The 22,381-nt window shown below is 45.1% G+C and overlaps 7 protein-coding genes across 7 annotated transcripts; 4 read left to right on the forward strand and 3 right to left on the reverse strand.

Annotated features, from left to right (window-relative positions):
- The first annotated feature begins 498 nt into the window (after positions 1-498).
- Positions 499-5,302, forward strand: FOMMEDRAFT_21196 (NAD transhydrogenase mitochondrial precursor). The gene is made up of 20 exons (XM_007267840.1): positions 499-674; positions 729-809; positions 892-1,318; positions 1,371-1,460; positions 1,501-1,504; positions 1,565-1,627; positions 1,685-1,945; positions 2,007-2,124; positions 2,179-2,631; positions 2,695-2,847; positions 2,900-3,040; positions 3,105-3,266; positions 3,319-3,489; positions 3,554-3,808; positions 3,863-3,996; positions 4,050-4,199; positions 4,265-4,433; positions 4,508-4,696; positions 4,820-4,894; positions 4,962-5,302. Exons 1-20 carry the CDS (start codon positions 587-589, stop codon positions 4,994-4,996), a joined length of 3,219 nt encoding a protein of 1,072 aa, XP_007267902.1. The 5' UTR covers positions 499-586; the 3' UTR covers positions 4,997-5,302.
- Positions 5,303-5,326: 24 nt separating this feature from the next.
- Positions 5,327-7,149, reverse strand: FOMMEDRAFT_109904 (xylitol dehydrogenase). The gene is made up of 11 exons (XM_007267841.1): positions 6,961-7,149; positions 6,866-6,904; positions 6,799-6,815; positions 6,696-6,749; positions 6,610-6,646; positions 6,451-6,551; positions 6,272-6,385; positions 5,817-6,218; positions 5,652-5,738; positions 5,518-5,591; positions 5,327-5,463 (listed from the first exon to the last, which is right to left on the reverse strand). The coding sequence occupies exons 1-11, from the start codon at positions 7,031-7,033 to the stop codon at positions 5,358-5,360; spliced, it is 1,104 nt and encodes a 367-aa protein (XP_007267903.1). The 5' UTR covers positions 7,034-7,149; the 3' UTR covers positions 5,327-5,357.
- A 1,658-nt stretch (positions 7,150-8,807) lies between these two features.
- FOMMEDRAFT_124996 (replication protein A, subunit RPA32) lies at positions 8,808-10,086 on the reverse strand. Its single transcript, XM_007267842.1, has 7 exons — positions 10,036-10,086; positions 9,906-9,979; positions 9,743-9,850; positions 9,529-9,677; positions 9,310-9,466; positions 9,004-9,251; positions 8,808-8,935 (listed from the first exon to the last, which is right to left on the reverse strand). The coding sequence occupies exons 1-7, from the start codon at positions 10,043-10,045 to the stop codon at positions 8,860-8,862; spliced, it is 822 nt and encodes a 273-aa protein (XP_007267904.1). The 5' UTR covers positions 10,046-10,086; the 3' UTR covers positions 8,808-8,859.
- A 3,688-nt stretch (positions 10,087-13,774) lies between these two features.
- Positions 13,775-14,679, forward strand: FOMMEDRAFT_109910 (carboxymuconolactone decarboxylase). Its single transcript, XM_007267843.1, has 4 exons — positions 13,775-13,914; positions 13,974-14,067; positions 14,123-14,163; positions 14,235-14,679. Exons 1-4 carry the CDS (start codon positions 13,808-13,810, stop codon positions 14,575-14,577), a joined length of 585 nt encoding a protein of 194 aa, XP_007267905.1. The 5' UTR covers positions 13,775-13,807; the 3' UTR covers positions 14,578-14,679.
- A 1,794-nt stretch (positions 14,680-16,473) lies between these two features.
- FOMMEDRAFT_168940 (uncharacterized protein) lies at positions 16,474-17,047 on the reverse strand (the record flags this gene model as incomplete). Its single annotated transcript, XM_007267844.1, has 2 exons — positions 16,953-17,047; positions 16,474-16,892 (listed from the first exon to the last, which is right to left on the reverse strand). Exons 1-2 carry the CDS (start codon positions 16,987-16,989, stop codon positions 16,474-16,476), a joined length of 456 nt encoding a protein of 151 aa, XP_007267906.1. The 5' UTR covers positions 16,990-17,047.
- Positions 17,048-17,150: 103 nt separating this feature from the next.
- Positions 17,151-17,463, forward strand: FOMMEDRAFT_157714 (uncharacterized protein; the record flags this gene model as incomplete). Its single annotated transcript, XM_007267845.1, has 2 exons — positions 17,151-17,176; positions 17,229-17,463. 2 exons carry the CDS (start codon positions 17,151-17,153, stop codon positions 17,461-17,463), a joined length of 261 nt encoding a protein of 86 aa, XP_007267907.1.
- A 630-nt stretch (positions 17,464-18,093) lies between these two features.
- Positions 18,094-20,411, forward strand: FOMMEDRAFT_157715 (uncharacterized protein; the record flags this gene model as incomplete). The annotated part of the gene is made up of 11 exons (XM_007267846.1): positions 18,094-18,287; positions 18,353-18,537; positions 18,607-18,685; positions 18,740-19,023; positions 19,086-19,394; positions 19,452-19,625; positions 19,678-19,774; positions 19,833-19,976; positions 20,026-20,045; positions 20,102-20,202; positions 20,283-20,411. 11 exons carry the CDS (start codon positions 18,094-18,096, stop codon positions 20,409-20,411), a joined length of 1,716 nt encoding a protein of 571 aa, XP_007267908.1.
- Positions 20,412-22,381: the final 1,970 nt, after the last annotated feature.

Below are 22,381 nucleotides of genomic sequence, written 5' to 3' on the forward strand. Positions count from 1 at the left end.
ACAGTGACATGCTTTCGGGAGGCCAGCGATGGTTTGCTGCGTCAGTGACCACAAAGCAAAAAGACGCATTCCAGAATCCAGATGTGAGGGTTCCTCACATTCACTGGAAAAGTAAAGGGTCACCAGACACTACTTAGATTGATGAATCAACCCTAGCATGAGCTTTTACCCTGGTAAATAGACTCTTGGTAGTATTTGGTCTGGTGGGAACAACTGTCCTGTGGATTAGCGTTACTGTGTTGAGTGGAATAGAAAGTCTACCTTTAGGAACGAAATAAATAACGATCAATTGAGATTATTACAGACCACGTTAAATTTTAAATACCACTAGTAGTGCCTTTTTGTATAAGGATCTATCTCGGGCTATCTCTAACTCGCACTCTTTGTCTTCTGCAAAAATTGCTCAAGATTGATGATAGCGCGGGGCCCCGGATTTACCTCGGCTATTTGCGTATCGTGATCGTGTGGACATTATCGCAGCATTTACTTACCCATCCCTCTCCTCGCCAGCTGGCACAAAGTCTTTATCCATCCTCATCGCCATCGTCTCGACTCCCAGCGTCGAGCGATGCTCTCGACACCACCCATGGCGCCTATCACGGCGCGTTGTGCATGGACCTACGTAACAACCAGCCGCAGGCCATTGCCGCGAGCAACCAAGTTAGCGCGTGTTGGTACGTTCAAATCACTGATTTGCATACGTTCTCGAACTCTAACAGCGCGTCTAGCGTTCAATGACATCTGTCGCTTCTATCACTCGACGAGCAGACTTCACAATGAGGTGAAACCTGCTCAGCCAAAAATAACTGGTAAGCCGGAACGAACGAGCGAAACTTTCAACGGAGCTAAGGATATTCTAACTGCGCTTATTTTTACCCACGTAAACTCCAGGCATTCCTTATTCCTCATTGACAGTCGGCGTACCATTGGAAACTTTCCCGAACGAACGACGTGTAGCCATCACACCGCAGAATACAGCCCTTTTGCTCAAGAAGGGTTTCTCACGCGTGCTAGTCGAACATGGCGCGGGCTCCGAGGCGCAGTTTACAGACGATGCTTACGCGAAAGCGGGCGCGACGATTGTTGATCGCGGTGCTATCTGGAAGGACAGTGACATCCTCCTCAAAGTCCGGGCACCCAGCCTTGATGGACCGAATAAGGAGGTGGACGCTCTACGCGAGAGTGGAACACTCATCTCGTTCATGTACCCTGCACAAAACAAAGCACTTGTGGAAGCGCTGGCCGCACGCAAGGCAACATCTTTCGCTATGGATATGATACCCCGGATTTCTCGTGCACAAGTTTTTGACGCGCTCAGGTATGTCCATTACGTCTTACGAAGAAGAATATGAAATAACTGAAAAGCGTAGCTCTATGGCAAATATCGCTGGATACAAAGCTGTATTGGAAGCTTCTAATCATTTCGGTCGGTTTTTAACGGGACAGGTGACTGCTGCAGGGTGAGTAAGAATTCTGAGATTAGGAATCCGTTATCTAACTGAAATTACAGCAAAGTCCGTTTGGAGCGTGCTTGTGTATTCGAAATTCGCTAACCTCCGTCTAGATCCCTCCATGCAAGGTTTTGGTAATTGGTGCAGGCGTAGCAGGGCTGAGCGCTATCGCCACGGTAAGACCTTCATCTTCTGGAACATGGTATAGCAGCTGATTCAACCTTTTATCTAAGGCTCGCCGTCTAGGCGCGATCGTACGAGGTTTCGACACTCGGTCAGCCGCACGAGAACAGGTCCAATCTCTCGGCGCCGAATTCCTCGAAGTCGAAATCAAAGAAGAAGGCTCCGGTACTGGCGGTTACGCGAAAGTGATGTCCAAGGAGTTCATCGAGGCTGAGATGAAGTTGTTCATGGAACAATGTCGGGATGTTGATATCGTTATTACGACTGCTCTTATACCTGGTAGACCGGCTCCGAAGCTTATTACGAGCGAGGTTCGTTTTGTTATCCGATTTTTCTTTTGTTCGGGCTAATGATTGGAATGCGTTTCTGCAGATGGTGGCAGCTATGAAACCAGGTTCTGTCATTGTCGACCTCGCGGCGGAAGCAGGCGGTAACTGCGCAGCAACAGTTCCAGGTCAATTGGCAATCAGCAATGGTGTTAAAGTGATCGGTACGACGAGCTGATAATTTCGTTCCAAATCATTTATGCTAACTGTATGCTAAGGTTATACGGATTTGCCTTCTCGTCTGCCTACCCAGTCATCCACTCTCTACTCTAACAATATCACGAAATTCCTGCTATCTATCTCGCCTCAAGAAAAGCACTTCGGTGTAGACCTCACAGACGAAGTCGTGCGCGGCTCAATCGTAACGTACAACGGCGAGATCCTCCCAGTAGCACCTCGTCCAGCACCTCCCCCAGCTCCCGCTCCACCTACACAAACTGCAAAAGAAGCCGAGACGAAAGCGATAACACCATGGCAGCAGGCAACACGTGACGTCGCGACTGTAACGGCTGGTATGGGTACAGCACTTGCACTTGGCAAGGCTACTGGACCGGAATTCATGAGTAATGTCTTCACGTTTGGGCTTGCTGGACTTATTGGATACCGAGTCGTTTGGGGTGTAACACCAGCTTTGCATTCGCCTTTGATGAGTGTTACCAATGCTATTTCAGGTCAGTGATTTTACTTACATTATCATAGTTAAAAAAGAATCAGGTTCTGACTTTGCGATTAAGGTATGGTCGGTGTCGGTGGATTGTTCGTTATGGGTGGTGGATATTTCCCTGGTACAATCCCGCAAGCACTTGGAGCATTATCGGTTCTTCTGGCATTCGTTAATGTTTCTGGAGGATTCGTGATTACGAAGCGGATGCTTGACATGTTCAAACGTGAGTCTCATAACTCGTACCTTATTAGATACTTGCTTACTTTGTGTCTTAGGACCAACTGATCCTCCTGAATATCCTTGGCTGTATGCGATTCCTGGTTTATTGTTCGGCGGTGGGTACATCGCTGCGGCAACCACCGGTATGGCCGGTCTGGTGCAGGCTGGATACTTGGTCAGCAGCGTTCTGTGCATTAGTGAGCAGTCTACATGCATTATTGTTATTTCGCTTGTCGTGTTGATTTACACTTCGTTTCTCAGGTTCGATTTCTAGTCTTGCGTCCCAGACAACTGCCCGACAAGGTAACATCCTGGGTATCTTGGGTGTTGCCTCTGGTATCCTTTCGTCACTTTTCGCCGTTGGGTTCTCTCCAGAGGTCCTCACTCAATTCGCTGGTCTTGCCGGTATTGGAAGCATAATTGGTAGGCTTTTAACTGCATTCATCCTATGGTCGTGCAATAACCTGTAAAATAGGTGCTATAATTGGTCGTCGTATCACTCCGACTGAGCTTCCACAGATGGTGGCCGCGCTGCACTCAGTAGTCGGCCTTGCCGCCGTGTTAACAAGTATCGGTAGCGTGCTCGGCGACGTCAGCCATCTCTCTACTCTGCATCTTGTGACAGCTTATCTCGGTGTCCTCATTGGTAATTGCTCGATCCCGTTAATAGAAAGGGGGAACAATGTTCTTACTTTGACTCTGAACTATAGGTGGTATCACTTTCACGGGCTCCATCGTTGCTTTCTTCAAACTTGCTGGTCGCATGTCCTCACGCCCGCTCGTTCTACCCGGCAGACATCTCATCAACTCATCACTTCTGGGAGCAAACCTTGCTACGATGGGTGCTTTTGTGACTATGGCGCCCAAAGCACCGTTCATCGCCGCTGGATGTCTCGCAGCGAATACTGTGCTAAGTTTTCTCAAAGGATACACGACGACGGCTGCCATTGGAGGAGCTGATATGCGTATGTAGTAGTTGTGATTATTCTCTCTTTTACAAGACTGACTTCGTTTTGTAGCTGTCGTTATCACTGTCTTGAATGCGTACTCAGGATTTGCACTCGTAGCCGAAGGGTTCATGCTTGACAATCCACTCCTTACAACAGTAGGTTCGCTTATCGGAGTCAGCGGTTCCATTCTTTCGTACATCATGGTAAATTCCCATCATAATTGTGAAATGCATGCAGTGACTTACCCGTATGCCAGTGCGTTGCGATGAACAGATCCCTGACGAACGTTCTATTCGGAGGAATCGCGGCTCCTGCACAGAGCGATTACAAGATCGAGGGTCAGATAACGAAGACGTCTGTTGACGAGACCGTGGAAGCCCTGATGAATGCCGAGAATGTTATTCTGGTACATGATCACCCTTGTTTACATTCAATAAATTTTCCGTTGGTTTGTTGACACATTGATGACAGGTCGTTGGTTACGGAATGGCAGTCGCCAAAGCTCAATACGCAATTTCTGACATCACTCGAATACTGCGATCAAAAGGCATTAATGTGCGATTCGCTATCCACCCAGTCGCTGGACGCATGCCAGGACAATGTAATGTCCTACTCGCGGAAGCTTCTGTTCCATATGATAGTGCGTTTGTTTCTTTCCCGTTCCTAACCCGCTGATCTATTCGCGAGCTAATTCGTTGCATTCTTGTATTCTAGTCGTATTGGAGATGGACGAAATTAACGACGATTTCTCCGAAACGGATGTAACACTAGTAATTGGCGCTAATGACACCGTGAACCCGATTGCGCTAGAGCCTGGCTCTGCTATCGCGGGTATGCCGGTGCTACATGCGTGGAAGAGCAAGCAAGTGATCGTCATGAAGCGTGGAATGGCAAGTGGCTATGGTGAGCCTAAATTTTAAACCCAAATCCTGCTATGGCCGCTTTCATTTGTTTCTGCCTTGTTTTTCTATCGGAGATAAGTCTGAACGCTTGTTTGTTTCTCCACTTCTTTTTTTCTTCTTCTAGCCGATGTTCCGAACCCTATGTTCTACATGCCGGGAACGAAGATGCTCTTCGGTGACGCAAAAGATACCTGTGATGGTGAGCTTTGCCTCGTTTTCCTCGGAAGTGAAAAATGAGTAGCTTATATGTTTTTGCCTTTATGAAGCCCTTAAACGCGGGATCGAATCACGCGTCGCGTAATGAAGAATTCTTCTGCGATATTCCGGAAAAACGTACAAGTGAGCAGAGGGGAAGTACAAAGTAACATATCGGACTGGTTCTCGGAATCGAATCACACCTCGCGCAGTAATGTATTCTTCCGCAATATTCCGGAAAGATGTACAAGTGAGCGGAGGGGATGTACAAACAGGCATATCGGACTGGTTCTTGCTTATGCTTTCTTGGTTAAAACACTGACTCTTGTATACAGCTGTGTAGAATAGACGTTCATTGCCTTTATTTTTCTACGCTAACCATCATATCTGACATGTATTTATTCATTTACTATCAACAATGCAGGTTTGGTTTGGCTTTGCTTTGCGGGAATCGTGAGGTGTGAGGACTACGCCGTTACACCCGATATGAAGGTCTTCAACACGCGATTTCCTTGTGCATCTATGCCTGCTCGAGTTGTCTCCAATGCAGCAACGGCATCGTCAAATTCGAACCTGTTCGTCAAAACCAATTTATTAGATGAGAAGTCAATGTCGCGCTGAACCTACCTATGCGTTGCTAAAGGCGTCAGATCAACTTTTCCCGAGGAAGCCAGGGCAATGGCAAGCGGATAATCACCGGGCTCGACGCCAACTCAGTGGAAAGCTAAAACGCGGCAAGTCGACAACAAGTAAATACGTACCCCATAACGTGAAGTACCCTTCATAGTGAGCTCCTTCGTCAAAAGAACGGTTATAGGAACGGTCACTTCAGTAATCCCGATTCCAACCTGACAAGTGGCGTTATCGTTAGCTCGAGACCAACTTGGCGGAATGATTGGGGGAGATACGGGGGACACCGCTCATACTTGAACAAAGGTTCCTCCGGGCTTGGCTACAAGTATACCCATCTGGATGCACGTCTCGGCACCGGTTGCTTCTAGGACGAGGTCAAAGCCTTCGTTCCCCCCTTTCTCCAACATGCCAAGCATCTCCTTCAAGAGTTTAGACGATCGCTTCGAGTAGTCCATCTTGCTCTCATTTGGAAGAAATTCAGGTACCGTAAATGTGTCTGTTGCGGCGTACTTCTTTGCGAACTCGATTCGGGATGGGTTGTTGTCGATGGCGAGGATACGTGAGGCACCGAGGGCCCGTGTGACCGCCATGCATAGAAGACCTATGGGTCCGCAGCCGAAGACGGCGACACTTTGTCCTGCGCGCATCTTGGCGATGGACGATATGGCATGTACGGCAACAGCTAACGGTTCCATCTAACCTTAAGTTAGGGTTGAAAGAAAGGAGCAGCAGATATGTTTTTTTTTACCATTGCCCCATCTTCAAAACTGAGATTATCTGGCAATTTATACGCCAGGTCACTCGTCACCTTGTAATAACGCGACAAGGTCCCGCGCCTTGGTGAATAACAAGCTAGACACAACTAGACGCACGAGACGAGACGAGACAACATGAGATACGATCCAAGACTCAAGGGTTCAGAAAAACCTGATAACTTCCGGACTTGCAAAGATCGCAGATACGGCAATGTGTCCACGGTTCAATGGCGACTCGTTCGCCAACCCTTGAGCTGTCGACTTTCGGTCCGACTGGAGAGTTGGTGCAGAAATGAGACATTCTAACATCCACTCGCTTATACTTACTTACCCTTCACAATCACCCCAGAAGATTCATGGCCCAGAACCTAAAAACCAATGAGCCAGTTGTCCGATTAGAATAGTGTGAACGCTGACAATCGGTTCTGTTACGAGCTTTTCACCCAGTTTACCTTCAACGTAGAAGTGTAGCTTTTGGCTGATGAAAGTCTATCCGTAGGCTATATCCAATAACCCTTACGTCAGAGCCGCAAATTCCTAAAGGCTAAAGTCAGGTCAAGACCATTGGGGAAGTACAAGTATCCTACCAGTCTTCTTGACCTCTATCAGGACTTCATCATCAGTTACTAAGAAGATCAAAGTCAGCAGCATTACGGTAACACGAGTGAAGCATAAAACTTACTTTCCGGAATCGGTCTGTCGGTGAAGGACGTAGACAAGACTCCACTGAGCATGAATGACTTGTTCCCAGACATGATGTTCAAGGAGGAGATGTAGGACCAAGATAGTACATGTCACGCGGGAAAGCGATTACCTTCAAGCAGAACCGAAAGTCTTCCTCAAGTCTCAAGCTACTATCGGCAGCCGGCAGCCGGTACTCATAGGAATTTTTGTCTGGTTACAGAAAGAGGAGTGGTTCTCGAGAGATTCACAACGCATCATTGGTGAGCTAAATATAAGCAAGAGATCAGATGACGATTGGACTGCCTAGAACTGACACTTTAGTCTGGGAAGTCGATAGATGAAATCACATCACGGCAATAAACAATGGATTGCTTCATGGATATCCCCGATGTAACTTGATCAGTAGAAGCCATACAACGGAATGAGGGATGAAGTATTGTAAAGTTCGGCTGCAGTTTGACGGGAATGGCGCGAAATCTTGGAATACTTGACCAGGAAGCCTTCGGCCGAGTGAGATGAAAGTATAGCGAAAAACACAGCTGATTGCGTCACTTCGATCTCGAAGGCTAGCGAAACAAGCCAGATCGTTGGCCAGAATTTCTCCGAAGTACACAAAGGCGATACAGTGGCGGCTAAATAGAAGTGAGCATCGTGGCACCATGTATCTCCTCGATTTATGCTGTACGGGAAGGTGTAGATGCTGTAGACGATAGATTAGGTTTGGAATGAATATGGATAAAATTTGTTTACTGGCCATATAGGTGATGATATGCTTAGAGGAGCATGTGAATTTGCCAAATTGTGCAGTAAGCGGTTATTAGTTGAGATGCAGAGTTTGGACTTCCTGGTGAGCAAGATGTCGGAAGACGATCTTCATATTACCGAATTGCACCCGATAGACTAGGTTACATATGATTCAAGTAAAAAGAACTGATAGAATGCAGTTAAATTATATTGGACGAGGGCGCTCCGTTACTTATTGCTATTGTGATTGCTTATATGTAATCCAGCATCTCTACAATAGAGCTTTCCCGTGAGGCTTTCAGAAGGACGTGCAGAAATGAGAACAACAAAGATGCATATGACATCGACTCATGCATGCAGGCGTGTTGAGCGATAGTTTCATTCCTCATTGCATCCGTTACAGCGTCCTTTATGCGGAATACTTCAATGAATTAACCCGACTCAGAACCTTGAGTGTCGCATGCACTTCCAGAATATCATTGTCTGTAAGGCAGAATTCCTGGATTAGGCTTTCCTTGCTTGTGCTGCACAGTATTCGGGTATTTGCGTCATCAAATATAAACTGCAAGAGACATTAGCGAAAGACGGGCTCATGCAGTTTTCAGATATCGAATTGCGTATAAATCCATTGATACGCTTACCTCATTACTCTCTTCCCCTCCAAACCACTCGATAGTGTTCAACATACAAGGCTTTGGATTAGCCCTGTTGTCGAGCCAGAAGCATAGAATAATGTCATTTTTGTAACAAGATCAGACCATTCATCCATATATCTGGGGGACCGATTAGCAATCGATTGGTCTGATCGGGTTGCTGTATCGGCCTATCGGACCAGGTCATCATGGCTACCAGTATATTTAAATAGGCATATCGTGTGCAGCATAAACATTAGCAACAAGCCACAGCAACAGTCAGGTCGTGACAAGTTTTCCTTTAGTAACTCTCTTCCCAGATAATTATATTGTAGTTTGGTTATTGAGCATGTAACTTCCAAGAACAGGGAGACACGTTGATGTCCGGCAAAGGCGCAAAATGTTGCCGAAGTAGCTTCGTACGGACCGTCATCACGTTGAGTGCTAATGAAGAGTATCGAGAATTATACATTGATTCGTGGAAGACGTTGCTACAATCCAGTAAAGGGCATGAAACAGAACTAAGCAAGTTTGACATGGGACTCATTGATTGTAGTATATACATGGCCATCGTTCAAAAGGTCTTCTAATGCCGCGCTGGAAAAAGAATATTAAGCGTAAGTTACTCTTGCTTGAGGCAAAGCTACGAAGCACGATGGACGTACCTGACCAACTCTGCATCAACTTTCATCTCTCGGGCAATTTTTGCGACATGAACGCCTTCGTCAGCTGTTATCGTTGCAATAAATTGAGTAATGCGACGCTGGAGGGGTGTGGATCCGGGATACTGATCGCTTTTCGTTGCCGTCGGATGCGATGTATAATTTGAGTAATTTGCACTCGTGCCACCTCCCAGTGTTGTAGATGCAGCAAACGATCCGTTTGCATCTTCCGCCTTGTCTGAGTTAGATAACTATTCTCGATGACTTATAAGTGAACACGATAATAAGAAATAGACTACCCGGGCTAACCTGATCATTGCGTAATTGCAATGTTACATACATGACTTCCTCTAAATGAAAGTACAGCTCGTGCGCATCTTTTATGGGACGAATATTCGACGCATTGATATAACGCTTGTTTTGGAAGTGTTTAAGAACACCCGTTACGCGGACATATGATCCAGGACTAAGAATCAATATCAGAACGTTTCGGTAATATAATGGCAGCTTTGGTATAGCGCTACTGACGAGACACCGTCATGATCGTCTGTTTGATTCTCATCTCCGGACCCGTCTGTCCATACCCTGGCCTCGATGCGACCGGTACCATCGTCAATATGATACACATTATTAGTTGCCTGGTTCGCGACAAGTATAACTTGGGCGACAACCGTAATCTGGTATCAGTAGTAATTTACTATCTCAGCGTTATTTATCAATGCATAGTATTGATTCGCCTCACTTGCGCGACTTCTGTTCTGTCAATGTAAAGTTCCGCATCGGAGTGCGCCTGGTCCGCTTTCAAAACCTGCTTTATAGTCACAGGTCGAAGGGATTGACTGGCAGCTCGCTAACATATCGAAGAATTAGTGGCGCTATACGATGGGGTACAAAGGAAGGCGTACGCGTTCTCCTCCAGGACTGTTCTGGCTACTTGTTCGCGGTGAACTATTAGCCATAAAGCCACCACCATAATCATCTTAGGTACCTCGCGTCATGATACTTCTAAAGGACATTTTCGAATCTGTGACTTACTCCCGTACATATCAGTATGTTTGACCAACGAGCGCGCTTACAGAAAAGTCGATGATAGACTATGGAAGAGGTCGCAGTAACGCGTCGAGTAGCGCGTTTGTGACGTTTCCACGGCCAAACACGACCAAACGCGTCGTCTTATGTAATTTACACCATTTTTTATGTCTCCGTAATTTTATTCTTATTCTTGCTTGCTTGCCTCACTTCATTAACAAGTCAATGGAGCCTACCCCTGACGTCCCTAGTCCTTAACGTCGTGACTCTCTTGGGTACTCAACAAGCGGTACGAAGCGACTGTTTCACTTGCTATTCTCAAGCACTTGTAATGCGGGACGCTGACGCTTCGCTTTCGCGCTCATGACCGGCTGATGTGCTTGTAGAAACCTAGCTTCCGAGGGCATCTATCTACAAAACACAGGCTGCGAATCTTTGATGCTATTAATTAATTCCCTAATTTGGCCACGTGCTGCGCACTTTCGGGATGCGGTTTACGGCTTCCGTAGGTTTATTTTTCCACTATTATCCGGCTTACCTATGTCATGTCGAATTAGCGCTTCTGTCCGATTCAAACATTGCTTCTGGTTATTAGGTGACCTGAATCAAAGCCAGAAAAGTGTGCCTCACTGGAAGGCGCTTCTCGATATTATTCAAGTCCCCACTGTTTTCCCTGTTTGCGGACATTACTATCGACCTTCTTTCCAAGTCACGGTGCTATACCTGGGTGACCACTCTCTCGTGTATCTCCCGATGGAGCTGTGTCATAACCGTTCGCCAACGCATGACTCAGAAATAATTAAGCTGCCCAGGAGTGCGTCCGCGTCGCAGTTTCTCATTCCCTAGACTAGAAGAAATGGCCATGATTGAGTTCTCCCGGCCGAGCTCAATCTCATAATTGTGCTTGCTTCTTCGCTTAGTCCGGCATTGCACTTGAACTAACACGTTGTTGAACGTTGTTTAAAACCCCTATTCGACCTGAACGTCCGTAGGTTATCGCAGCGGGATTGCACAACCGTGACGTCCGTACTCATGATTTGTCTGCCCATATCAAGAAAGGTATTTCATCGTCCTTCCGGTCTTGTCTGTTATTTCTCATGTGTCGTTTCAAATGCGGGATTCGCTCTGCAGTCCCAATGTTGTGTAACTGTATTTTTTCAAGTGTTTCCAAAATGTGGTCGTAAAAAACCAGGAACAGGCACCGATGGAACCTAGCATTGTCCCGATATGTGAATGGGGAGAACCACTCTGCAAACTTCCTACATTGGCTCGGGGGCTAGGTTTTACACCATCATAGCAAAATCCTTTCGTTCCTTCTGGATGACTATACAGCTGAAAATTGTCGAATCGGCCGGCACTTTTTCGCACTCTGCCAGTCTGCATACTCTACTTGCCGGTCATGCTCACAATAATCAGTTCTTGAAGGAGACCAGTACTCGCATTGGATTAGGGAAACACAGAAAAATGGTGACGTCCATTTTCGTTTTAATCTTCAACCGATCTACAGGAATTGGAAAATGCTCATATGCTCATTCATAGAATTACCAACCTTCGCGCCAAGTTTGCTGGTAGCCACCACAGGAGATAAAGGCCTGTCCTGACGTGAGCTGTGCGAATGAGACACGCTGCCGTACAAATTAGCTTACGTTTTCACTGTTTCTTTGGTCAAAGTCAAAAAGGCCAATAATTTGCCCGACATCGATTCATATTCCTTTTTCATCGCGCTGATCCGGACTTCCCACTCATTTTGCGCGTAATTGGAAGCGTACATTAACTTTAGTTTCTTGGAAACACTAACAGATTCGTTTGCGTGGGAATCTCTTCCACGGCATCTCCTTTACATTGTCCTTCGCGGGAGAAGAGCACAGTACGTTGTAGTTAACCACAAAAAATAGTTCTATAGTATTTATTAATGCTTGTGTCTCCTCCATAACCCTTTCCGTTCTAATAACAATATTTTAGACAAAAAATGTCACGTCCGCTTTGCGAGAGGCGCCTGTCGCTTCTAATCCTAGTGAACTTGAAAACGCCATGTCGTAAGTTGTACGATGTTTGTCCCTCGGCGCTTGCTTATCATAGATCACTGCTAGAAACTCAGTTGTAGCCGGCTTGACTTTGGAACAGACATCAACCAAAGATTTGGTCTCAGAATATGTGGAGATTCCCGGTACAAGTGAGTCGCTTGTTTCATTTCTCAGCTTCCATTTTATTATACATCATCCCAGCATGTCGTCCCCAACACGTGTGTTGTGGTAACAAGCAGAAATCTGTGCTAAACTCAAAAGGAGGAACAAGGACAAAACTGCCCCGATGTCTTATCGAAAGTACTTTCCGATCTTCCAGAGTCAACTGCGCCCTTTTGATCACCTTCTCTCGGGCGAATTAAATGACATCGAAGTAATGGACTGTATTGACAGACTTCCGGGCCTTAGCAGCTTGCTGGCAAGTCACCAGCAGGACATAGTAAACTACGAGCCGACGGGTAATCGATGAAGAAGTGTTATGATACACGCTGTTACAAACCCCGGGACGTTATATCACCACGAGTACGCGGTCTACATTACGCATTAGTTCGGGCATATGCGGATAGTTGATTTCTTAATTATCTTACTGCGAGCGTCAGATGAGTTTAGCCAAGACGGACAAAACTTTTTTGCCTTCCCGACTTTTATTGTGGTGCTTTGTGTTGTCTAAAAGGCATGACTCGCCTAATGCCTCGTGGTCGAAATACAAGCCAAAGTTTCGTGTCTGAACAGCGTGTCATTATATATGCAGACTAATGATGATTGGGTTGGTTGGTCTGGTGACCATGAATAGAAACAATATGAGATCTAGGTACAGCACTTGCGAGTAGTATCATAGCGATCGAGATTCCAGACCCTAATTCTTAACAAGCTCTGCATAAGGTTGGGGACGTGCTGCATAAATTTGCAATCCCGTAAGGATATAGGCTGTAATATGATAGTATCAGCTATTTCCGTTCCGAGTGTAGCCCAACCAGAAAACGTATAAAGCATGCTGTCGACAGAACGTATGGCAGCATGGTTGTACTAGCCTCAACAACATCTCCCTAACAGACGGGATGCTTCTTCCGATGCAGGTGTTAGCGATTATCAGCGGGCCCGCCTTGTCCTAGCAGGTTGCTGTGGGCGACTAAGCGTGCCCTCTGTTCATCGCCGACATTGCATTAGAAGCAATGTCTCGGATGAACATGAGAGCGAAGCTTTCCAGGACGCATTCAATCTTCCGTCTCGTATGTTCAGATACGGCAATTTCACAGCTGCAAGTTACGTATCCCACATGCTCGTTGTAGAGTTGCGTGGGAAGAAGGTAAGCTAAACGATCGTACCAAGGCGAAGGGGATTAGGTTTAAAGCATGGCTCAAGTAAGCACACAGAAGTTAAAGGACAAGGTAAACACTCCACTAGTACGTGTCTAAACATGATATATTATTTTCCGTTTATGTAGGGCGTTTGCATACCAGAGTTTTCGCGACTTGTATTACAAGGGACTCTCGGTTTTCTCTGTCCTGAGCGTCGGCCTGATTCATTAGTCATATGGACCTTACTGTAAGATCAGATTTAGCAATGATTCTCTTAACCAAGATTCACGGAGAAATAACATCAATAGAAATGTAGTTATATAAATAGGCTCCGCCGGGATCGGCATACTTACGGAATTTGCCATCGAAGGTCGGGCGTGTGCTAACCGATATTCTCTCCACTTACCCACATCATCTTAATTTCCCTATCATTGAAGTATTTGTTACGACAACTACATGCCTCGAGTTCCATACGTCCTCCCGAAGCGCGGGGAATCGGCTATCGCGGACAGTATTAGGCTCCGGCGAAAGGGCGAGGAACTGACCGAATTGGATGGCGTACTGTAAGCATACATAGATTACTTATGACTATCGATGCGAATAGATCGAATAATTCATAAAGCCTCAACGCTCCAACGATCGCAGAAGGTTACAATGCGCTCTTAAAGGCGGTTCGTACATCAAGCAGCTTACCAGATGACATCAGGGAATTGATAGTCAGTTGAATGGTAGTAAAGCAAATGAAGGAGTTTGACTAATAATCGCCAACAGATTCTGCGTGTAGCAGCCTTGAATTCTGCATCCTACGAATGGCATGTTATCTGGCACCGATTCAATAATCCATCTAGATCTCGACTAATAATACTCATTATTTCCTTCTCAGGATCCAACACGAGCCAATCGCGCGGAAGGCGGGGCTAAGCACGTCTCAGCTCTTGCTTGTCAGAGACATATCCGTTGTTCCCGCATTGCTCGAACATTTGAACGCTGACGCAGCTACGGGATTGTCGCCATTGCACGCTGCAGCCATGGTCTATACCGATTATGTAACACGATTTGTGGAGATTCCGCAATCCGTTTTCAACAATTTGCGATCCAAGTTAGAAAATGACCAGCAGATGCTCGAACTGACTACAACCGCAGCAGCATATAACATGGTGTCCAGAATTCTAGTGGCTTTGGACGTTGGAGATAAGGCTGAAGAGAAGGTTCCGGTTCCTCACTAAGACTCGTAAAGAAGCAAAAAGATCGGTTGGAAGTGGACGTATTTGGTGATGATTGTCAATCAATAAATATACGAAGTACACGGAAATAAATCGCTGCCCTCTCCAATTATACCTGAAGTGGAATTCTGCCAGTAAAGCGTCTTCAATGCGCCATGCAGATAAATTGGGACGAATTATGTAACTATTGGACCGGAAGCGGAATAGACAAATAAAGTTGGGGTGGAAGCTAGAGCAGATCGTATGACGGGCTTTTCCGTGAATCTTCAGGTGTACCACTTGACAGCGCTCCGAGGCCTCTTGGGAGTCAGACAGAACCGAATAGCACCAGCCAAAACTCGTATGGCTCAAAATCCTATGGGACATATTTGCTCATTCCAAGTACGTATAATACTTAAATTAGAATAACGAAAAAGAATTAAGCTTTGTATGTTGAAAGATGAGTACTAGAGAAGAAGCCAGTCAGCCAAATTGGGCTTTGAATGTTCAGGTTCTGGCTGGGAACAAAGCAAATATGGAGAGCGTATCTTTCAATTGAAGAGCAACTCTTAGTATTCTCACAAGCTCCAAACTGATGAAACGATATGGAAATTACTTTCCATGACAGTTACAGATAAGACAAAAGGCCTACGACAGCTTCGAACAAAGAGCGGACATTCATAAGTAAGCTTGTTGTATGTGTAAGTAGGATTAAACTCTGAGCGGTCTGCCAATATCACAGCGTCTCCCTGTGTATGAATCTCGCAATGTATGAAAAGCCGTGAGTTTGACGACACTATCTATGAGATATTCACCTTTAGCAATTGATCTGAAAAGATTGTAGTCTAGACCCATCTAGACCAGAACGCTACACCAACCGATCTGAACGAAGACCGGGAGAATCAACCCTGTCCGAAGATCGGTCGACACTGATTGAATGCTAGTTTATGCACAAGATTATACATTAATATGCGCCTCGCTCCACCCTAATCTTCTGAAGTTCTGATATGGATGAAGAGCCTGTCCACTGGCATGGGATTGCAGAGAAGCTATACATACAATTGACGAATTATGGCCATTCCAGAAATGTATGCAACATATCTCACAGAATGCCTGAATCGGACATAGACAGATATGGGTTGAACAATGCCCTGTAGACTACTAAATGGTCCCATTAGAGAATCCCAACTATCCATTAAAGAGCATAGGCATAATCTTCTGTGGAATACTGTGTTTGTAAATCCGGTTTATGGGAGGCAATATGCATATCCGGTTGATTCAAACGGTTAACGTGAGAAATGGTTAACCACAGTAGCTCGGTAGTAGTTGACGTATTCATAGCTTGACATCATATCTGACATCAGGCTGTAAAACATTTGATTTCATGTTCACTTAGAACCCCAAATCTGCAGTGACTCATCTAAAGAGCAGAGCAGAATATCAAACAAATTAAAATATATAAAAAATGAAAAGCGTGGCTTGTGTACATAGCACGCGAGTTTCTTGTGAAGTTAGGAAGTAGCATCCTTGATTGTGAGCTTACGGCACTTCGTCCAAGGAGCTAGCTTTAAGAAACCTTGGTTTGATGAAGAGCTCGAAAATCTATATACTTCGCAAGAAATAGGGCACTGATACGTGGCGTTACTTTGCAAATTTTAGCATATGAATTGCTCCTTGTCTTGCGAAAGCGCATATCATTCTGGCTTGAATGGTATGAAATTCAAACGCTCCTGTTGCATTTGCCTTCAAACATGTTCGACATTTCCGAGGAACTAACCGTCCGTCGTAATGATATTTACTGCTTTATTCTCGTCAATCATATGAGATATCTAGATGCACAATGAAGGGGCCACTGACCTTTCGGCACGAGCTCAAGACTATTCATATGTATCTGCAATATAGTAATTGTATTCGTGGGATTTACTGTGCCTTCAAGATGAGTTCATTCACGATGCCCACAGCACGTCTGAACTTCGCCTTGTCCTCGGCACTAGCTTGTATTGCGCTTGTTCCTCTGACACAACCAGAAGGTCCGCCATTTATCCATGTCAAGTCATCGCTGTACCAGGCAATGCTAGTGTCCAAACCATATATATCGTCCGATCCTGGCGGAGATTCTGTCGGAATGCTCTTTAGGATGCTGTATAATTCGCCTATGAGCATTGTTTCTGAGTCTGGAGTATCAGCCTCCAAACTGATCGATTTCGAAGTAGCTGTATACAAGCACGGAGAGCCGTCTTCGCGAGTTGCAGAAGCAATTAATACGTGATTCTGCTCCTTAGATTTAGTAAGAGTGTGGATGGCAGATGGTGTTGGCGGGGCAAAACCGCCGGTAATACCTGCATGAGACCAGCGAACATCAGCACCGCATCAACTCGCAGGCAACTTCCGGTATATACCATGCTGAAGACGTAGTGAGAACTCTGCAGGAGACATTCTTGACCCTTTTGACTATGCCACCAGAAGGTTTCAGAAGTGATACTGATAGGCGAAGGTAGGGTTGGCAGACGCGTCGCTGAAGCGCGTGCAGGTCTCGTGATATTCTTCAAGGGCTACTTTACTTTTTCGGTATGCAACGTGACGCGCAAAGAACCACCATGCCGACACCAGTGTTACTTTCCAGGTGCGTCTTTGACTAATTTCTGCACATTTATCAAAGCAGACCGTGATATTAGATCACTCGACCCATTACTCGGAATCTTTACAGGCGTCTTCGCTTTCTATCTCCACCAGACAAACCCTCGCACAGCGCCTCCTGCCGGTGAAACGTTCAAAGACCTCGTGTGCTGGAAAAGAGACAAGTGGAAGGCTTCTCGTTCGAAAGTTTTCCATTTGGAGAAAGATTCTGAGGCAGAAGCAATGCTAGCCACCCTCTTGAAGGAAGACAAGACTGGTGAACAGACTCAATAACTGTCAAATCTGTAATTTATAAAGTAAGCCAAATACTGAGTACGCTTGACACACAGGGCTTATGCTTGTCAGGTCAAGAAAAGCAGCCACTAAGACGATCTGAATTAGTGAAATGTGTCATTTCCATTCTTGACGCTAGTCCTGGCTCGATCTTTCAATTTGCCAAATTCATCACGTTTAATTTAGGCGGATGATGTGCGGTGCAAGCTTGACAGGATGCACTACATCCATCCATTTGAATAGTTTATGCCGAAATCTAACCCCGCTACAAGGTGTTTTTTTGTTTGTTTGCACTTCCATATTATTGCCCATGCAGGCCAGCCTATGTCCGGACATAAGTTGCTTCATATCATAGTCTCGTCTACGTTTGACTGGACGTCTTCATGGTATTGCAAAAAATTCATATGCGACAAATTGACTCGCGGACAATTAAATTTTTCCAAGAAGTTCCACTTTACGCAGGGCCGGCGGGATTGAGGGTCTGATTCAGATTCCGCCAAGCACCACGCAATTCCATGTCTGTACAGAGACCGACAATACAATCCTTGTTCATTCACTTCGGTCGTGCCCGGTCAAACGTGAATAATAATCCCTCGCTTGCGCCGTTTTTCTCTATCTATACTTTTTGCCATGACTCACAGTGTGTCGCTATACGTTGTCATTCTAACTGTCCCAGCTGTAGTTGTTCTATGGCGGTTCCTCGGACGGTGGTTGCACGTGTATTTCACTCGCAAAATGACTGCGCTATACGACATTCCAAACATTGGAAGACCTAGGGCGAACGAAAAGAGATTGCAAGGAACTGCCGTGGTATGCGGGGGCAGGTTCGGCCCAATCTAATTGAACTCATCTTTCATCGTGCTCAACGTGCCTTTTTTCTGTAAAACAGTATTGCTGGACTCTGGGCCGCCCGTATTTGTGCCGACCATTTCGAGGAGGTCGCAATTGTAGAGCCTGAGGCCTGGGTAGCAACAAATGAAGGAACATCAGACATTTACGATGAGAAGGGGCATCGGCTTGAAAATCGTGGTTTATACACGAGAACCCGTGTTCAGCAATATCGGTCACAACATTGTAAGCAGGAATTACGTATAACTCGGAAATGCGTGATCAATCCTTATCGAAATGAAATTAATGTTCCAGCTTTTCAGCCCATCACGCTGGTTGCCTTGAGGCAATTATTCCCTTCAATTGATGATGAGATCCGACACGTCGATGGCCGGTATACTCTTCCGTCTTGTGTTTTAGCCTGCTTTCTAACATGCATTTTGGATAGAATTTCGGATGCAAACTACAATCTCCAGGTCTATGGGAAGTTTATCGGTATACCCAGAACCGTCCATCCGGATGCAAGCTACTCGCAAACCTTCTTCGTCACCCGCGAAACCTATGAACGATTACTCAGACGTCTTGTGCTGGCCTACTCAAGCCGTATTCGCTGGGTTGTAGGAACGGCGATCGGAGTTTCGCCAGACGAAAAAGACCTGACGACACTCAAGTATGTCACAATCCGAACAGAATACGGGGACGAGGAGTCTATTCCAGCTTCTCTGGTTGTTGGTAAGCAGCCCGAAAGTTGGCTCACATTTGTGTTCTGATTAATTGATCTGTGTCCATCTCAGATTGCAGTGGCACTTCGCAGGCCGGAATTAAATGGCTCAAACGTATCTACACCGACCCAAAGTATACGTCTGTTCTTCAGTGTACTCCGGACATACCTCGTGGAGTACCTGCATTCGATGAAAATCTTAAGATTGAGTACAATGCCAAGCAGCGTTTCGTTAAGTTCCGCGTTTTTGTTCCACCAGAATTCCGTTTCCGGTTGCCGATCCCGAATGGGTATGATAATGCGGCGTGGATGTTCACTTACATGCCTCGACCTGGCCTTGAGCGCAAGTTTCTCATGCTGGAAAGAATGGAAGGACATCGTAGTACGCAGCTTCACTTTTTCATGAGGTTTACTGGCTGGATACTGAACACTATTGTAGTTGAGATGGCCTTCGGAGGGTGGGGTGACCCTCCGCTTCCTGAAAGCCTCTCCGATGTCAAGGAGTGGCTTCTCAGCATGGAGACAGATAAACCAATTCCCGATTGGATTCACGATCTAGTAAATGTATTGCTTGAAATTAACGGCGACCACGAGAAGGAGGTTGGAAGGTATCGTATGTATTTCATATATTCATGGACTGGATTAATTCATCAATGAGACGGTAGCAAACAATTATTGGATCCGTTATGAGCGCGCTCCATACATCCCATCAAACTTCGTGGCAATCGGAGACGCTGTTATGCATGTGAATCCAGCTTTCGGGTTAGTGCTGTTTTCTCAGGAAAAAGTTTCTGAACTCTGACGTACCTTTCTGTCGTAGACAAGGTTGTCAAAAAGCTGCTATCGGTGCTATTTCACTGGATAATATGTTGAGGAGACCATCTCTCCTTAACTCGATAAGCATACCTCGTGGCTTTGGTCGCTGTTTCTTTGAGTTTCATTCGCCCCGGATAGCTGGTGCATGGTACGTATCATAAGATACAATAGGCCTTTTACTTATGAATGTTCATCAGGGACGGAACGAAGCCTACCGGTCAGTCCACACATCTGGTCAACGAGAGTCTCATGAATTTAGTCATCCCTTCTTAGATTATCAATGGGATACAACAACTCCCGTGAAGGGCGAAAAGTTAAGCGACGAGAAGTTCAACGGCAAAGTCGGGGCCCTCATGATGAAACTCGCCGGAATGGTACGCATTGCATCCAGACTGCACACGCTTTCATTCGGCGCAAGACTGAAGCACGTCACTTCACGCTTCTTTATTTTTAGGACCAGAGCGTCAGCGATGCGATATGGCATGTTCGTGTGTTCCTCGCACCACCTACAGATTTAATGCATCCTACAATACTTGCAAAGTTAGCCTGGTTACATATCCGCCAGAAACTGGGCTTGGCTTGATTGGTTACCTGTGCTTGTTCGCTGGCGACATCATTACCATAAATGCGAAGTTACATGCAAGTCGATATGGATTATTACCTTATACTAGATGTATTTGCATTTGCGCATACAGGACCTCGTTGCAGCTCTGAAGTGTATTTAGGAATACAGTGGATCTGTTTTGCTTGTAGTATCAAAATAATGGGTGACTTACTGTAAGACTTTTTGACGTTTCTAGATTCCAAACAAACCAAACGAAAACGTTAAGCAAGATAGAGTAAGTCAAGTCAAACTGTAATGCAGAAAAAACACAGAATTTTTTGTGGCTAAGTCAGAGGGATATTAGTTTACATGAGAGACTAAACTGAGTAAGTAATGATGGCAAATTGACAGTAGCTCAGGTACAATTACTATAAGCATTGGCTAAATGCTTTAGAAATGAGATTTCGCGTGTGTCAAGTCTGAACAGGGAGGGTCTGACACGTCCTTCAGATTTTCAGCCTGGAAGACAACAGGCTGTGACTGTTTTTGGTTACTGCTTTGTTTACTCTCACTTATTTTTCAGGCTTATACTTTTCTGGTACTCATTTGGTTTGTTTGGAAGTTGGAAGCATCGAAATTCCTTACAGGAAGTCACCCAATGAGGTTTATTTATTCTATTAATTTTATTTTTCAAAATATTCTTTCAAGAAAAGCGGAAATAACGTAGACATGAATTAGGACCGTTTGACACGTGGGAACGCTACCGAAACTGAACCGACCAATTATAAAGCTATTTTCCCAGTAGATTATTAGCACTTCCGAGCTTGAGGATATTACAGGCAATCAAGTGCGAAGTACGCGCTATCGAAGTGCACTACTTATGGCCGATCTGGACACTTGTCGGGCTTTGCACACCGCAGAACAGAAAATAAGTCAGTCTGGTTAGCATGCCAAGCAACCTATGCCAATCAACGTCCGAGAACTTGATGGCGTATAGTATATACACGAACGAAGCCGGTAAAGTTGCGGATGAACGAGGGTGGATGCGCAGCAATCTGTGTCTTCTTTTTTCTCTTATTGTCTGCGGAAAGCGGTTCATGGTAAGGTAAGGAAAGTATAAACTCGACATAGTATGTCACATCAGTCACAGCACAGCCACTTTCCCATTAGGAAGGACCCTGATGGCAAAAATCGAGCGGTGGACATCGACATTTTTTTAGCACTTGTAAACACAAAAAAATTATAGATTATGGTTTTACAGCTCAGCCAGAATACTAGCTGGAAGGATTCTATGGCCATAGTATTTCTTATTTGCCCATTGAGCCTGTGCTCCTGTCAACCCCTTTCTATATGCATCCATAAACTGAGCAGACTAGTTACAATACTTACAAAACATATAATAAAATCAATTTTGTAAGAAAGAAAGATTTAAAGTACTTACTTTTGAAATAAATCAAGAGGAATAGAATCAAGGCATGTTTGAACATGCTTTTCCATTTGAGCTTCAGTAGTAGGGGCAGGCATCATCTGGTAGTTGAATTTAGCATAACCCTAGCACTGTCTGTCAATTCATCAGGCTCAATTAGGACAACAGTCTTTACATCCTCTCCAAAACCTGGAGTGTTGAACTCTTCCTTGTTGTCAGTCCATAAGATTTGGCTTGAACTTGTAGCCTATTTCTTAGTAAGCTATATTGTTTATTACTCAGTCTTAAGCACAGGTTTATCACTCCTCAGATTCTGTATTCTGGCTTTATCCCTTCCCTTTTGCTAGGGCATTATAGGCAGAACAGAGGAAAATGGGTCTAAATAGCTGATATTTACTGATCAAATGTACATTACTCATCAGGCACGTGTTCTATATAAGGAAATAATTATATAATAGATATTTAACCGAAGTGGCAAAAATCTTCAGGAAAAAATTCAAAATTTCACCAAATTGCATTTCTGTACATTTGGTATCAAAAAAAAAAGTTTTTTTTTTTTGGAAATAACTCACTCGAATCTCAA

Source organism: Fomitiporia mediterranea (genome assembly GCF_000271605.1).
Source record: "Fomitiporia mediterranea MF3/22 unplaced genomic scaffold FOMMEscaffold_7, whole genome shotgun sequence".
Classification (NCBI taxonomy): Eukaryota; Fungi; Basidiomycota; class Agaricomycetes; order Hymenochaetales; family Hymenochaetaceae; genus Fomitiporia; species Fomitiporia mediterranea.